This window comes from Sesamum indicum, linkage group LG2, assembly GCF_000512975.1.
Source record: "Sesamum indicum cultivar Zhongzhi No. 13 linkage group LG2, S_indicum_v1.0, whole genome shotgun sequence".
NCBI lineage: Eukaryota > Viridiplantae > Streptophyta > Magnoliopsida > Lamiales > Pedaliaceae > Sesamum > Sesamum indicum.
The window spans coordinates 10619127-10633571 of NC_026146.1; the positions used below are offsets into that span (position 1 = coordinate 10619127).

Genomic DNA, 14445 nt, shown 5'->3' on the forward strand with positions numbered 1-14445 from the left:
TTTAACAAGTTGAGTTCAATTTTCTTCAAGTTTATTATTAATAATATATTACAAGTTTCATGATTTCATTTTATTTAAATATTATAATAACTTTGTAAGAATAAAATACAATAATCTCTTAAGACGTATGAACTCATAAAATAATATAAACAAGTGTAACCTAATACCCTATTTGGAAGGTTGTTGCAAGGATGGGACTGCACCACATAACCTCTGGGATTTGATTATTCTATCATTGACTCAATAATTGTTATTTTCAATGTGAAATAATTATTCACAATTTATAATTTGGCACAGTAGAAATTCCAAAGATAAGAGATTCTTTGTATAACATCAAAATCTTTTTTTCCGACCTTCTCTGTCTTCATTTTTTCTTTCTTTATCATAAATTATGACGTAGACTTGACTATCGAGCAAGTTTTAGACGGCCACTCCTCCCAATCCCAAGTGCAGTGGAGGTCATCAATCTAGACGGTGGGCGTTATTGGTTGGCACAAACCTTAGACGGGCGGCGCTCCCAAGTACAATGAAGGTCGTCAACCTAGCTTATGAGCGTTCTTGATTGGTGAGATAAGTAAATAACAAAAAGAAATTGAAAACAATCTAGGATCAATAAATACTTGGAAATTGTGAACCAAAAATAAATAAAGTAAATACGCCTGTCCAGTTAAGAGCTGCTTGAATTAGATAACTAGGAAAAAAGATTAAAGATCTGATACTATATATATATAATATTTAAAGACAAGTTCATTTGTTAAATTGTATTGGCATTTGTGATGGGTCTCACTATTAATGTCCAACAACAGTTTCAGATCTCAAGACTAAAAATTCATGTGACTACCTTACTTACCTTCCTCCAATATATATTCTCTAATTTAATAATTTATCAATTCTTTCTCTCTCTCTCTCTCTCTACACTTGCTCTCCCCTCCCCCTCAAAAAAAAAAAAATAAAAAAAAAATCCATCATGTCTAAATCTGTGATTGAAACTAAAATTAAGATTTTAAGTACAAATTTAAATTTATGTATTCATATTCCACCAAATGTGTTGGGTATTTTGAAGAGAATTACTGTAATTTATTATTTATTTTTTAAATATATTAATATATATTAATTTAATTCATGTCATGACAGAAACAATCTAAAAAAAAAAAGAAATAAGATGTGGTAGTAATCATGAGTTTGAAATTTGAATAATAACTATTCTTCAATACTTCAACAACCCAGGTACGTAGACTTCCTAAATAGGGAACTTTTTATTAATATATAGGAGAAATTACAACGAGCTCCTATAAAATTATCATAATTATAAATATATTTTTGTTACACCCGCTCTGGTGCTATGTTGAGAAAGGAATCAAGAAGTAAAATCAAAATGAAAAATGATCTTGCAGCTGGTTTTACAGAAGAGAAGTTCTGTATATGTATATTCAAGGAAGAAAAAAAAGCCTCTTATATACAAGAAGACCCAACTAACAATAACAACCACTTAGTTGTCAATATACTTAACGGATAGATGAAAGTGCTGCTGTAAAACACGACTTAGCTAACTGAAGGAAAAGAAAGAAAAAAAATAAAACAGAGTCTGAAGTATTCTGCCTTTTATTCCTCTGCTTGTGGCTGCTGTTCTTGTGGGGAGTATGGATGGGTTTCATCACCCCCCCCGCAAGATAGACTTGGGTTGAGGGTGACCAAGGATAGCTTGGACCGCAAATGGAGGAAAGAGTTGCAAGACAATGATTTTGTAAAGGCGTCTGCAATTTGTTGTCTAGACACCACATAAGTTGGTTGGATCAACCCTTCCTTGAACTTGTTACGCACCACATGGCAGTCTATTTCCAGGTGTTTCGTCCTCTCATGGAAGACTGGATTTGCAGTTATGTGAAGTGCGGCTTTATTGTCGCAGTAGAATGGAATGGGAGTCTTGACATTAACACCGAAGTTCTTCAGAAGGTACACCAGCCATGTGACTTCACAGGTGGTAGTAGCCATACTTCGATACTCGGAACCCATTCCTTGTGCTCAAGTCAATTAATTAAACAAATAAGATTCAAAGAAGGAGATGAAAGAGCGGGTCTTATTGACCAAGGCAGAGGGATTTCCCAGCAGAGAGGGCAGTGACATATAAAGAATATTTCGGGTTAACACACTTTAGTTCATGGACTGGCGCTTATGAGGAGAAAAGGCTCTGGCAAGAGTTTCAAAAGAAAGACCGGGCCATGGACTGGACGAGGGAAGGGGGGATATGACTTGGAAGCTGCCTTTTCTTGTCAGCCCAATGAAGATGGCATGAATAGTTGGAGTTGGTGCTTCTCCGTTCGAAAGTAAGAACAACTTCCATCTGACCGCTTTCACGCTTCCTGAATCCAGCCGGTGAATCTAATATGAATAGTTCGCCAGGGGGAATTTGATCTTCAGGTAAGGTGCGTATTGTATCGGATAAAAGGCTGCGAATAGGCCTCCTCTCCACCTAGGCGAAAGATAGGGCTAGAGGAGAGCGCTGGAAAGATAGGACTTTCCGAACAAGCCTAAAGCTTGAATGAGACACCGGGCATCTATCTTCTTTTCTTTCACATTTCCCAAAACTCATTCGATTGTTCGTGACGGGATGGAGAAAGATGGGGGTAGGGACTCTTGATGTAAGGTAAGATGCTAGCGGTCTAACTCGGGTAAACAGATGAGCCGGAGTAGGTAGGCTTCTATCCGACAGGGTTTGATGGCTGATATCGGATAGGAAGAGAGAGATGACATTTCTAGTGAACCCAAGAAAGGAATGTAATCGAAGAGGCCAGCGTAAAAGCACTGAAAGGGAAGCAACTTGTCCACAAGCTTGATGTTCAAATAGTGGTCTTTTTTCCGTTTTGAGTTCCTAAAGTTCAGCTACTCGAGAGCAAATCAATGTTCATAAGGCAGGGACAGGGTCTTCTATCAGGACTCGCAGACAACTTCCAATGCCTTCCAGGCAGAATGAAAAAGCTATGGAAGGTCCGGACTATCTTCATTGTAAAGAAGCTATCCTTTCTTGCGTCATCAGCTTGATATCAGAATCGCGGAACGTACAGCTTGTGGTACGGACTTCACGCGGGATGTTTCCGAGATAGATTGCAAAACCGACAGCCGGGTTTGTTTAACATCAAGACTCTGGCAGATCTTTCATCTAGCTGGGCTATTCTTCGCACAGTGAGGCGGACGAAGGACGGTGAAAGTAGTCTTTGAAAGCTGTCTTTTGACTAAGCCTCCGCATACAGAAAAATGCCTATATCAATCTATTCCAAGACATATGGAATTCTACGATTAAGACGTAGCCGGGTAGTCTCCGATCGGGTGAAGGAATGCTAGTGCGCAAGCTCTTCTCAAAACAAAAGAAGAAAGGCCTATGGTTCAAAGCCCTATAGCGCTAGCCAGCAAGCATTAGATGAAGCCGATTTTGTCTATTTCGCATAGCCCTTTCATGCTTCTTTGTAGCATACTGAAGATGCTGCGGGCCTTCCTTTTATAGAAGGGCTTTGGCTTCCGCCAATGCTGTTAGAGGGTGTCTTTGTTTATGTAACTTCAATCTAATACCGAAGTACTGATACAAGCCCAGTCCCAAAAACCTTCTTTGGCCTTTGAGTCCTTCTCGTGCCCCGAGCCAAAAGGGAAGAAGAATAAGCGGGAATCCGTGGAAAGAATATGTAGTTGTCGGAGATGCTTTGTTGTGCTTGTCTGATTGGGAATTGGCGGATTGGGAAAGAGATCTGATAGTTCCGACTTCGATAGGTCCTACTTCCACCAAAGCAGGCTTGGCATGACGCCCATTGTCACTTCCTTTTCAGTTTATGCGCAAGGGTTCCAAACCTTTCAAAAGAATCCGACGCGGAAAGGGTCACTCAAGCAAAAGAAAGGCCCACAGCCTATTCGAAATCAAAAACACCTGCCAGGAACTTTATAAAAAGGACCTAGAACTAAAAAAGGCCTGAGACTGACTTCCTTGAAAAGAGGGAGACAAGTTATGTAGGCTGTGGCCGTTCAAGAAATGTAGCGGTTGCTCGACCAAAGCCGGTCAAAGAATCGATTAGTAGTATGCCTGATATTGCAAAAGGTATTTAATCTAGTATAAAGTCTTATTCATAAGTAGAAAGAGTCCCTGTGCTAAATGAAGAGAGGTAAATAAGCAAAGGATAAAGAAGCATTTCCCCGGGAGGCTAAGCCAGAAATAAAGAGAGTGTTAAAAGGCTACGCACCTTGGTCCAGAGCGAGGATTGGGATAAGTTTAACCCGTTCTCTTTAGTTCTTAAGCCGAATATCTGTCCTGAGTGGCTAACTATTAAATATGAAAGGAGAAAGTCTCACCCCTTTTGGGTACTTGACTACTCAAAGCATCTCTCCAGAAATGGTTGAATAAAATGCTACTGACCTTGGGTTATTTCACTCATAAAGAAATTCCCTGGAGCCAGGTCCTTATTCTTTAATTTAAAGCTCGCTCCAAGGGCTATCTTGATAGATCTTGCCCAAGACAAGTAATTGTTCCCGTTCAATGGTGCAGATACCAAAGAAATGCTACGATTATCATTTTCTTGAATGCCTACATCAGTGGAAATTCTCTCTTCCTTTTCTTCTTTGTCTGTCATTTCTTGTGTTGATTCTTGGTTCAAGAAATGAAGATGTGGTGTGTGGATAAGGTACAAACAGAATGCAGAAGCGGCAGAGTGTTTTGTTACACCCGCTCTGATACCATGTTGAGAAAGGAATCAAGAAGTAAAATCAAAATGAAAAATGATCTTGCAGCTGGTTTTACAGAAGAGAAGTTCTGTATATGTATATTCAAGGAAGAAAAAAAAGCCTCTTATATACAAGAAGACCCAACTAACAATACCTCTTATATACAAGAAGACCCAACTAACCAACCCAACCACTTAGTTGTCAATATACTTAACGGATAGATGAAAGTGCTGCTGTAAAACACGACTTAGCTAACTGAAGGAAAAGAAAGAAAAAAAATAAAACAGAGTCTGAAGTATTCTGCCTTTTATTCCTCTGCTTGTGGCTGCTGTTCTTGTGGGGAGTATGGATGGGTTTCATCATTTTATTATTTAAGAAATTAAAAATATTTTTCTGAAATTACAAATGCTCTAACAAATATTTCATTGTGATTGGGAGGGAGTATTTCTTAAAGTGTTTTTAGTTTTAAAGAGGTATTTATAATTTTTCGAACAATGAAAATGTATTTGTAATTAATATAAATATTAAAAAAACCTTTTTGTAATTTATCCTAATATATATTGAGTGTGTGAATTTCGAATATTCGTGTTATGGGGATAAGATATATATATATATATATATAAATTTCTCAAAGAAGGTAAATAAAATAAGAAGAGAATTATTTACGTTATAGACAATTTTATTTTTGATATTTACGTCGTGCAATTTGTATTTAATTTATAATATGTTTTAATAATTATTTTTTTAATTAAAAAATCGAGGATTAGGCTTACCAAACATGGCTTAAGAGGACACGGAGGAAAATTGCAGTTAACAACTGACTTTCTTTAATTTTCTTTTTACAGACCAGAACGAACGACCGCCCGCTTCTTCAGATGCTTCCTACACTCACGCTGCACAAAGACATGCTACCGATTAAAGAAATCAACGATATTTTTTTTCAAGAAATGGAGGAGGAAGATAAACAGATGGAAAATGGGCGACGAATAGACAATCACCTGTATCAACTATAGCAACCGCAGTTTCCTCCACGTTTTCCTGTAATAATAACTCCTTTTTTTGTATTGTATCTGTTGAACACTCCTTTTTTTTGTACTGTATCTCTTGAACACTCCTTTCTGATGGTAATCTGATATCAGAATCCATCTGGGTTTTGTATTTTTATTGAAGATTTTGCTTTCGTTGTGTAGAAGGAAGAATTTTTTTTTTCCTCGTAGTGTATAATTCCCGTTCCGTTTATCTTCTGATTCTGGGCTCTGGGCTCTGTGCTCTGTGCTCGTGCCCGTTTTGTGTTGGGTTGTTGGCATGCATGAAATCTATATTATAGCTTGGAAATGCAAATAGTGTGGGAAGATAACCTGATTTTGATGAGGTGTTGGATGAGTGTTGTGCATCTTCTTCCTTTCCTGATGAGTGGTTTTTCTTCTGTACTCTTGAATCCAAGTCTTTTGTCCTGTCCTAGAAATGAGGAGACTGATGGTGTTTGATGTTTGCTTTTGTTCGTACTCACACTTCTAACTAAATAAATTCTCGAAAAGTTCTTGTGTTCGGGTTAAGGATGTCAAAGATGGGACTCCTTTCTCAAAAATCTATGTTCTATGCGTTCTTGATGACATCGGTACTGTTGATATTATCTTGGTTCTTAGTGCTAAGATCAACAGGGCGGCTTCAGTCTCTTGAGTTCAATATATTGCCAACCTCCAGCCTTCTTGCAGTGGCAAAAAACGAAAATCTTGATACATCCTCTGTCATAAGTGCTTCAGTGGATGGAGAGCAAGCAACCCGGAAAAGGAATTCAAGAAAATGTGATACTAATAGCCAGATTCTCAAGGTTTTCATGCATGATTTGCCCTCCCAATTTCACTTTGCTCTCTTGGGTTGGAAAGGTGGGGGGAAGACTGTATGGCCCGACATTCAGGCTGAGGTCCCCAAATACCCTGGTGGATTAAATATGCAGCATAGCATCGAATATTGGCTTACTTTGGATCTCCTGAACTCGGAATTCTCTAAAAATATGAGTGGCCGTAGTGCCATAAGAGTGCGTGATTCTAGTGAAGCTGATATTGTCTTTGTTCCGTTTTTCGCATCCATAAGTTATAACCGGTACTCGAAGCTGAAGGCAGGCCAGAAAAGTATTAATGACTTATTACAGGAGAAGTTGGTTAGCTTTTTGACAGCTCAGGAGGAGTGGAAGAGGTCTGGGGGGAAGGATCATGTGATTGTTGCTCATCATCCAAATAGCCTATTGTATGCAAGAATGAAGCTCTGGCCTGCAATGTTCATTCTTGCAGATTTCGGAAGGTATCCTCTTACCGTTGCTAATGTCGAGAAAGATGTGATTGCACCTTACAGGCATTATATCCGGAGTTATGTGAATGACAAATCTGACTTTGATAGTCGTCCAACTTTGCTCTATTTTCAGGGATCTATTTACAGAAAAGCTGTAAGTCATATATCAGTCCCTTAAACATTTATGTTCCTTTGTACTTCTGATGATAAACATATGTACTTTGATTTAATTTTTTTTGGTAATGGTGGCTAATTCTTCCTGCTCTTCTGAGTGGTCAGGCCTGCCTTATATATGTGAAATCTGTGTGGTTAGAGTTTACTTCTGGACAAATACACCTAAACTGAGTTTGATTAGAATAAAAAAGCCAAATGAACTTAGCAACAGTGGATAGAGCATGTCACTGTCTACCCATGTACAAAATGGAGAAAGAAACTCATGAATCACTTTCTTAGTACCTCAAAGTTCTATAATATTTATAATTTTCAAGTTCTTCATATGTTTGCCACCCTTGAAATGATCCCAGTGGATAGTATTTACTTTCCTAGAACATCCAGAAATATTTTACCTCAAAGTAAGCGTCTCCTCATAAGAAATAATTGACATGTGAGATTGCAACTATATTGGATATATAGTCACTGATCTTGCTCCACTAACTGCCTCTCCTGCCTCATGCATAATGTCCTAGTTTGCCTTTTATTAGCTGAGGGGCATCTATGTGTAATACTTAGTTTGTCATTTTCAGGGTGGAATGGTTCGGCAAGAATTATTCTACATGCTAAAAAACGAGAAAGATGTACACTTCTCATTTGGAAATATCAAAGGTGACGGTATTGACAAGGCTACCCAGGGTATGCACTCGTCAAAGTTCTGCCTCAACATTGCTGGCGATACTCCTTCATCAAACCGTCTTTTTGATGCTATAGCTAGCCACTGCGTACCTATAGTTATTAGTGATGAAATTGAGCTTCCCTTTGAAGACGTTCTTGACTACTCCGAGTTTTGCATATTTGTCCGCACATCAGATGCTCTCAGGGAAGAATTCCTCATAAACTTAATCAGGAACATCAGCAAAGAGGAGTGGACCAGGATGTGGAAAAGGCTGAAAGAAGTTGAACAGTTTTTTGAGTTTCACTATCCATCACAGGAGAATGATGCTATTCAGATGATATGGCAGGCAGTCTCCAGGAAGGTTCCTGCTATCAAAAGGAAAGTTCACAAGGCCTCCCGAATTTCTCAGACAATTGTTCCAGGAGAAAAAGGGTTCATATCGGCTCCTCTGCCAAGAAATTTTGGTTGATGCTCATCAGGACTGAGGACTTCTTGAGGACAGCACTTGTCACTTGGAGATTGTGGAAGCCCCCTATGTGCTCAAATGCAAGTTTCAGGAAAACCAAGCTGCCAGCTCTTTGGTTGATCATAGTAAGTATTTTCTTGGAAAATTTCATGCCACCTGCTTATCTAGTTATAACCAGTGGATGAGTACATTCTGATTTCCAAGGGTTCATTACTTTACTTGGACACTTTTCTTGTTGAATGAAACATTGTACATTGTCTAAAATCAAGTCATCATTTCCAAATAGCTTGAAGACACCGATGTTCTGGTTTAGTTGGCCATTGTTTTTGGTTGAATTATCCTAACTTTTGTAATGACTGCACCAGCAGGTATCACTGTAGAAGAAACTAGATTCTCTTATCATGAGGCGGATTTTGGTCCTCAGAGAATGATACCAGAACCAGCAGAAGGTGTTGAAGGGGGAGTTAGTCTCACAACGACATAGAGAACTAATTTTAGGCAGATTTCAAGGGACTGATAGCAACTCTTCCCGCAATGCAAGATAAATTTGTTGTATGGATATGTTTGATGCTTGGTTTTGTTTCACCAGTTTAGCTGTAGTAGGATTGAACTTACACTAGCACAAGCAACAAGTTGATCTGATCTTTCTTGTAATTAAGACCTTTAGAGGAACATGCAGACAATTGGGCTTCACACAGCGGACCCTTCTGTGGTAATAGATTGCTAGATAGTTCACTCATCATTTTCAAGCGGCAACTAAAAGCATGCTGATCCGGTCTTTGCCACCTAAAGCACTCTTAATTTTTCCTTCAAATGACGATTTTTACAAGCAACGAAGTTGTGAATTTCATTACTTAAAAGAGGTCTGAATTATGTCCTCCATGTCTCTCCAGGTCCTCATTATGGGTATGTTTTATTAATTAAGATTAGACTTTCCGTAGCTATTACTCATGAAATATCATTCTTTTATATTTGCATTCGTCCTTGCAGGGTTCTTTAGATGGTGTAACCAAACTAAAATGTTCATCTCAAGCCATAACTAAGACGGCCAACAAGCATCAAATAGACACAGGAGGATGTTAAACTATGCGGAATCAATTTCTCCAATAAAAAAAATACAAAATATAATTATACTGCAAATCCTCCATCAGTTTTGATGCAAATAACTAAACAAATGCAGAGGTTATAACAATATATAAAATCAGCTGCACATTAGTATTTTCAAAAGTTCAGCCAAATGTCTCAATGAGGAAGCCCTTGTAGATGCTCATAAACTTGGCCACAAATGCTGCAAGATTGAACAAGGTAAAAGCATAATATCAGTACCAAATTTCTGAATAATATACTACTTCGAGGTGGTGATGATAAAATTTCATCATTCTCTGCTTTGTCCATCTTTATTGATCTAATTACCTCAGCTAACGATTAACGATCAGACAATCATGTCAAATATTCTCACAAGGTTCAAGAAAATTGTGGCATACCTTCAAGGTGAAATATTGCTTTCTGTCCGAGACGTAACCTATGCTCCTGCGTAGAAAAAATTGTCATTTCGTGAGATTTAACAAAGGAAACTTGATTGCAGCAATGTTTTGAAATAGTTTAACCTCTTCTACAGGTATATATGTCCCCTCTGGCTGAAAGGGCTTAGTTTGACATGAATGAACTTTCAGATAATTGAAGAAGTTTGGTATACTTTCACATTCTTGCCCTTGAAAGGAGTGGTTGAGAGTCAGGGCGTTACATCATTGCCTCAAGGAAGTCCTATTTGGGAACGTCTTAAGGGCATTTAAGGGTGATGTGGGGGGGGGGGGGGGTGATAAGTTCACATGGGAGGATAATTGAAAATTTGAAGCAAGCACAATTCAGAATTCCAGGTGATCAACACATGAAGTTTGAAATTATAGACAGTGGAGGAGACAACCGCTTTTTCTGTTCCTCTCTGCCAGCTCCATCTCTGGGTAGATACAAGATGCTCGGCAAGCAAAATCTAATAACAATATGGTACCCGAGCCATATACAACTTATGAAATAATGATAGACTGAAATGAGCATGGACTACAGAAAAGCAATGGCAGACCAAATACCCTAAACATGATGTTTATGTAACTATGATCTTCCAGTTTGAAAGGAGAGGAAAAACACAGTGCAATCATGAACTTACATAGTATGCAGCCCAATGAGAGATCTCATGCTTTAATTCAGAATCCAACTTCTTCAATAGTTCATAAAGCAGCCTCTGCAACAAAAAGACAATTAGTCTTCAACTTGATATTGGAATGTAGTCACATATTCCTTTAACTTGAGGAAGTGGAGGGGTCAGGAAACACGAAGGTGAACCTTTAAAATGATTTCTGGAGGAATGCAATTGATGAGTAGTTCATAGAGCTTTCCTCGGACCTCAAACAACCTACAAAAAACAGCATGCTATCTTTCAGACACAATTGCTGATGGCATCAATAATGATGTGAATTGTAACAAAGAAGCCAGATTACCAAGAGGAAAGGGGTCAGATCAAATAAGCTATGTCACGTAATAATGGTAAAATATTCATAAATTATCTTGTTATTTATCAGGTAAATTTTGAATGGTGGCATTAGAGTATTCATTACCTGACTCTTCCACTTTATACAACAAAAATTGGAAAATCGATAACATGTTATTTGTGTTCATTTTGACATTTTATCTTCAGTATTTTTTCCCCATTGTCATTGTAGCAAATGCTACAGCGGATTCTAGCAATATTGACTGGCTATTCCTTGTGAGTGTTACAACAAATTACACTGAGAGGATCTGCCAAGAAGTTTTAAAATTATACACATAGCACAGAGTACCAAGATGAAAAGTCTTAGTTTGTTTTATCAGTCATTTCAGTTGTTTGTAGCATTTTATCTCATGACTGTATTCTTACAGGAATATGTAATGTTCAGGAATTCATGTAGAAGACTAACAATAGGAAATTTAAAATTAGCAACAAATTTTTGGAACTAAGATGCCTTGCATAAAAAGTTACTAATGTCAAACCGTTTAGGACTTTGCTCCTTAAATATGCTTGAAGCTATTTCAGAAACATATTCCTCCCAATCCATGGGGGGTATCGCCTGATTGACTGTAAAAGGGTACCTAAAAGTAATACAGCATAGCATCAGCACAGAAAGACATAATCAAGTCAACATAATCAATTCATAAGTAGGAAGTCATCATAGCAATTTATGCACATCAAACTAAACATAAAACAAAACCCAACTGTTGGACACGACAAGTTTCAAATGACAATATTGCCCTCCTCAGGCTCCTATTAGACTGCTGTGCTATGCGATCAGCAAATCCAGATGGAAGTTGCAATCCTTCTTTCTTGCTGATAAATTCCAACACATTCGCAATCTGACATTTAAAAAATATTTGATTAATAACATAATCCATCAGATCATGCTGGAGGACATCAATGAAATTTGATCACTCTGCAACACCTAAATAACTTTAGGATAACAGAGTCACGGTATGAAAATAATGTACTATGAAGATGTTTATCATTTCCATGTCGAACTAGCGACTGAGAGATATCTAAAAGACTCCTGAGTGTACATATAACAATCTCCACATAAAGAGGGACACTAAGTTCTTAAGTTTTTCTCAAGCACTTACGGATAATTATTTGCAAGGCATTTGCACTTAAGAAACAAAAAGTGAAATTCTATATAGTGTTAATTAGCATATACAGTCTACTAAATTTGATTGACATATACACAAGTCTTTATTAAGGAAAAGACTACACTCCCTAGTACTTCGGAACTGAATCCATTCAGTCAGTCTTTACTTTGTTTCTTATTTTTCATTAAGATACATCTGAACAATGTTTCGTGCTTTACATGATATAGTTTAAAAAGCAAGCAAATACGACTTTAACAATCTTGGAGTACATGTAGAATCAGTGCCAGATATCCATCTCCATCTAATGTTTTACATACTAGTGGCTGGTTTGATGACTGGCACAGTTGCCCACTAAATATCTAAAAACATTTTCTTCAGCAGCGAACGTACCAGATTTGACTGCAGAAAGTAGACAAGTCAGAATGGTTGGAACTATCTCGAGAAAGAACAAACCACCCTATGAAACAGATTAAATAGAAGAGCAAAAAGAAACGCTAATTTTTCACAACTAGAGCTAGAATCATCAAGCTTTTGTTGGCAAGACCTATGTAATCACTTTTGCCCCTCCAAAAAATCTCAGCACATAAACATCAATGCATATGCTTATTGTGAAAATCCTATTGACGACTTGTAACATAATGTTCCAGTTTCACACCAAAAATGGCTCTTCTTTAATAACGAGGAAGAAAAAAAGAATCAAACCATACACACACTCTCTGACCTCTTCTTCTCTTGGTGCATTTATTCGCATATTCAAACATCGAGACCGGACAGCTTCAGTGACCTTGGAGGAGCTGTTGCAGCAAAGAATGAGTCGGCAAGATGCACTATATTTCTCCATTGTTCTTCGGAGAGAGTGTTGGGCTTCCCTTGAGAGCTTGTCAACCTCATTCAGCACTAGAACTAACATTTCACCATAAGGTGTCATTAGTACAGAGAATTTATATTAACCAACAACAACAGATTGAAGTTCATTAATACTTCTTCAAAGTTCTTTCAAGGGGTGAGTAAGAGTAATAGAAGACTTACACCTGGTTCCTGTTTATCATTATAACTACCCAGTAACTAAATATTTCCTAGCTAATTCCTTTTATCCAGGATTACAAAGAACAGAAGATTAGCAATAGAGTCACCAGCAAACGTACTACCAGCATATTCCCCAATTGCAATTGATAGGAAACAAGACCCCAGTTACCTTTGAAACCCTTCTTGCCCTTAGTGTCAATAGGTCGGTTCTTTGCCATTTCTTTGATTATCTCTTGAACCACATACCGATCCTGAAATCCTGCATCACTAGGATTCAGTTCAACATGGTGCGTGCTTGACAATGTTGTGAGCTCTACATCAATTGTTCTAGTCCCAGCCTGGAAACACAAAACTCATATTCAAACTAGAACGCCAGAAAAATCTAGCCATGTAATAAATATGTCGGTCTTAACAGAATAGCTGTTAACCAACACATATTGTGTCAAAAAGATTTGGATTTGGGAGGCAAAAACTCACATCAACTTTCCAGTTCTTGTTTTCCACTTTCACCTGCAAGTCAACATTAAACAGTCAAGTACGAGTTGACCTTCATTGAAATAGAATATTGACAGCTAATATTGGACATACTTCATATCAAATTTCCGTTCTCTTGCATCATCATCGAAGAGATAAAGTGTCGACTTACTCCATAGATAACAGAAGAAGCAGTTCAAACAAATTAAAAGCTGGATAGGTACAATTTTCATGTGTCGTCAACTTTCTTGAAACTGGTACCTTGTTCTACAAGTAAATATCACCAAAACAAATCCCAAATAATTCAAGATGTTTTGGGAGGCCATGGAAAGGAAAAGGGGCTTTATCTCTTTGTTTTTACAGTTAAAACATCAGACACATTAAATGTTGTACCCCAAGAAACGCTCAGCTGCAGCACCTAACTCGCACTATTCATTACCACATCTCTCCTATTACAAACTAGTACATAAAAACCCCAGCAAAAAATTGAATGGCAGCTAAATTAGAGGAAAAAAACAAAGATACTTGATTTTCACCTTATCAGCACTGGGACCAAACATTTGTCTGAGAAGGGCCATTATTAGGGTTTTCTTACCCGAGCCAGATGGCCCGTAGAACAGCAAATGGGGGCAATCTTGCTCCGTCACCTATAATCAAACAAAATACAAAACCATTATAGAACAAACAAACCAAGTTCTAAGCTTTTCTCTTCGAAACAAAAAGGAATATCTAAACCTGATTTATCGCAACAATTACCAGTTTCTTGAGATTTTGGGCGATATCTTGGTGGACTAGAACCTTGTCTAGGGTTTTGGGACGGTACTTATCCACCCACAACATCTCCTCTCTTCCTTCCTTTTCTTCTTAAAGATTTACACACACACACAAAAGCACACAGTGGAGGTGAGCAGGAGGAGACTAACTGTTTGCAAGTGTTTGTATGTTTGTGGGTGAAGAAAGGAAGTGGCGGGAAACCGGAAGGTTAAGGTCGGAAGCTGCAATCCTATCA

At 37.9% G+C, this 14445-nt stretch overlaps 2 protein-coding genes across 3 annotated transcripts; one reads left to right on the forward strand and one right to left on the reverse strand.

The window, feature by feature from the left end:
- LOC105155733 (probable arabinosyltransferase ARAD1) lies at positions 5426-9099 on the forward strand. 2 transcript variants are annotated; one of them, XM_011071660.2, is made up of 3 exons: positions 5426-7144; positions 7734-8410; positions 8651-9099. In XM_011071660.2, exons 1-2 carry the CDS (start codon positions 6260-6262, stop codon positions 8286-8288), a joined length of 1440 nt encoding a protein of 479 aa, XP_011069962.1. In that variant the 5' UTR covers positions 5426-6259; the 3' UTR covers positions 8289-8410; positions 8651-9099. The 2 variants fall into 2 exon arrangements, with proteins under 2 accessions (XP_011069962.1, XP_011069961.1); XM_011071659.2 differs by having other exon boundaries at positions 8654-9099.
- LOC105155734 (replication factor C subunit 3) lies at positions 9341-14444 on the reverse strand. The gene is made up of 11 exons (XM_011071661.2): positions 14193-14444; positions 13973-14083; positions 13440-13472; positions 13132-13300; positions 12658-12839; positions 11533-11669; positions 11310-11408; positions 10626-10695; positions 10450-10524; positions 9770-9815; positions 9341-9573 (listed from the first exon to the last, which is right to left on the reverse strand). Exons 1-11 carry the CDS (start codon positions 14274-14276, stop codon positions 9515-9517), a joined length of 1065 nt encoding a protein of 354 aa, XP_011069963.1. The 5' UTR covers positions 14277-14444; the 3' UTR covers positions 9341-9514.

Coding starts and splice junctions, on each gene's coding strand:
- LOC105155733 (XM_011071660.2), top strand. CDS start 6,260: ATGTCAAAGATGGGACTCCTTTCTCAAAAATCTATGTTCTATGCGTTC. Junction 7,145..7,733: donor GATCTATTTACAGAAAAGCT/GTAAGTCATATA, acceptor TGTCATTTTCAG/GGTGGAATGGTTCGGCAAGA.
- LOC105155734 (XM_011071661.2), bottom strand. CDS start 14,276: ATGTTGTGGGTGGATAAGTACCGTCCCAAAACCCTAGACAAGGTTCTA. Junction 13,473..13,972: donor TTGGTCCCAGTGCTGATAAG/GTGAAAATCAAG, acceptor GTTGACTTGCAG/GTGAAAGTGGAAAACAAGAA. Junction 10,525..10,625: donor CTCCAGAAATCATTTTAAAG/GTTCACCTTCGT, acceptor TTTTTGTTGCAG/AGGCTGCTTTATGAACTATT.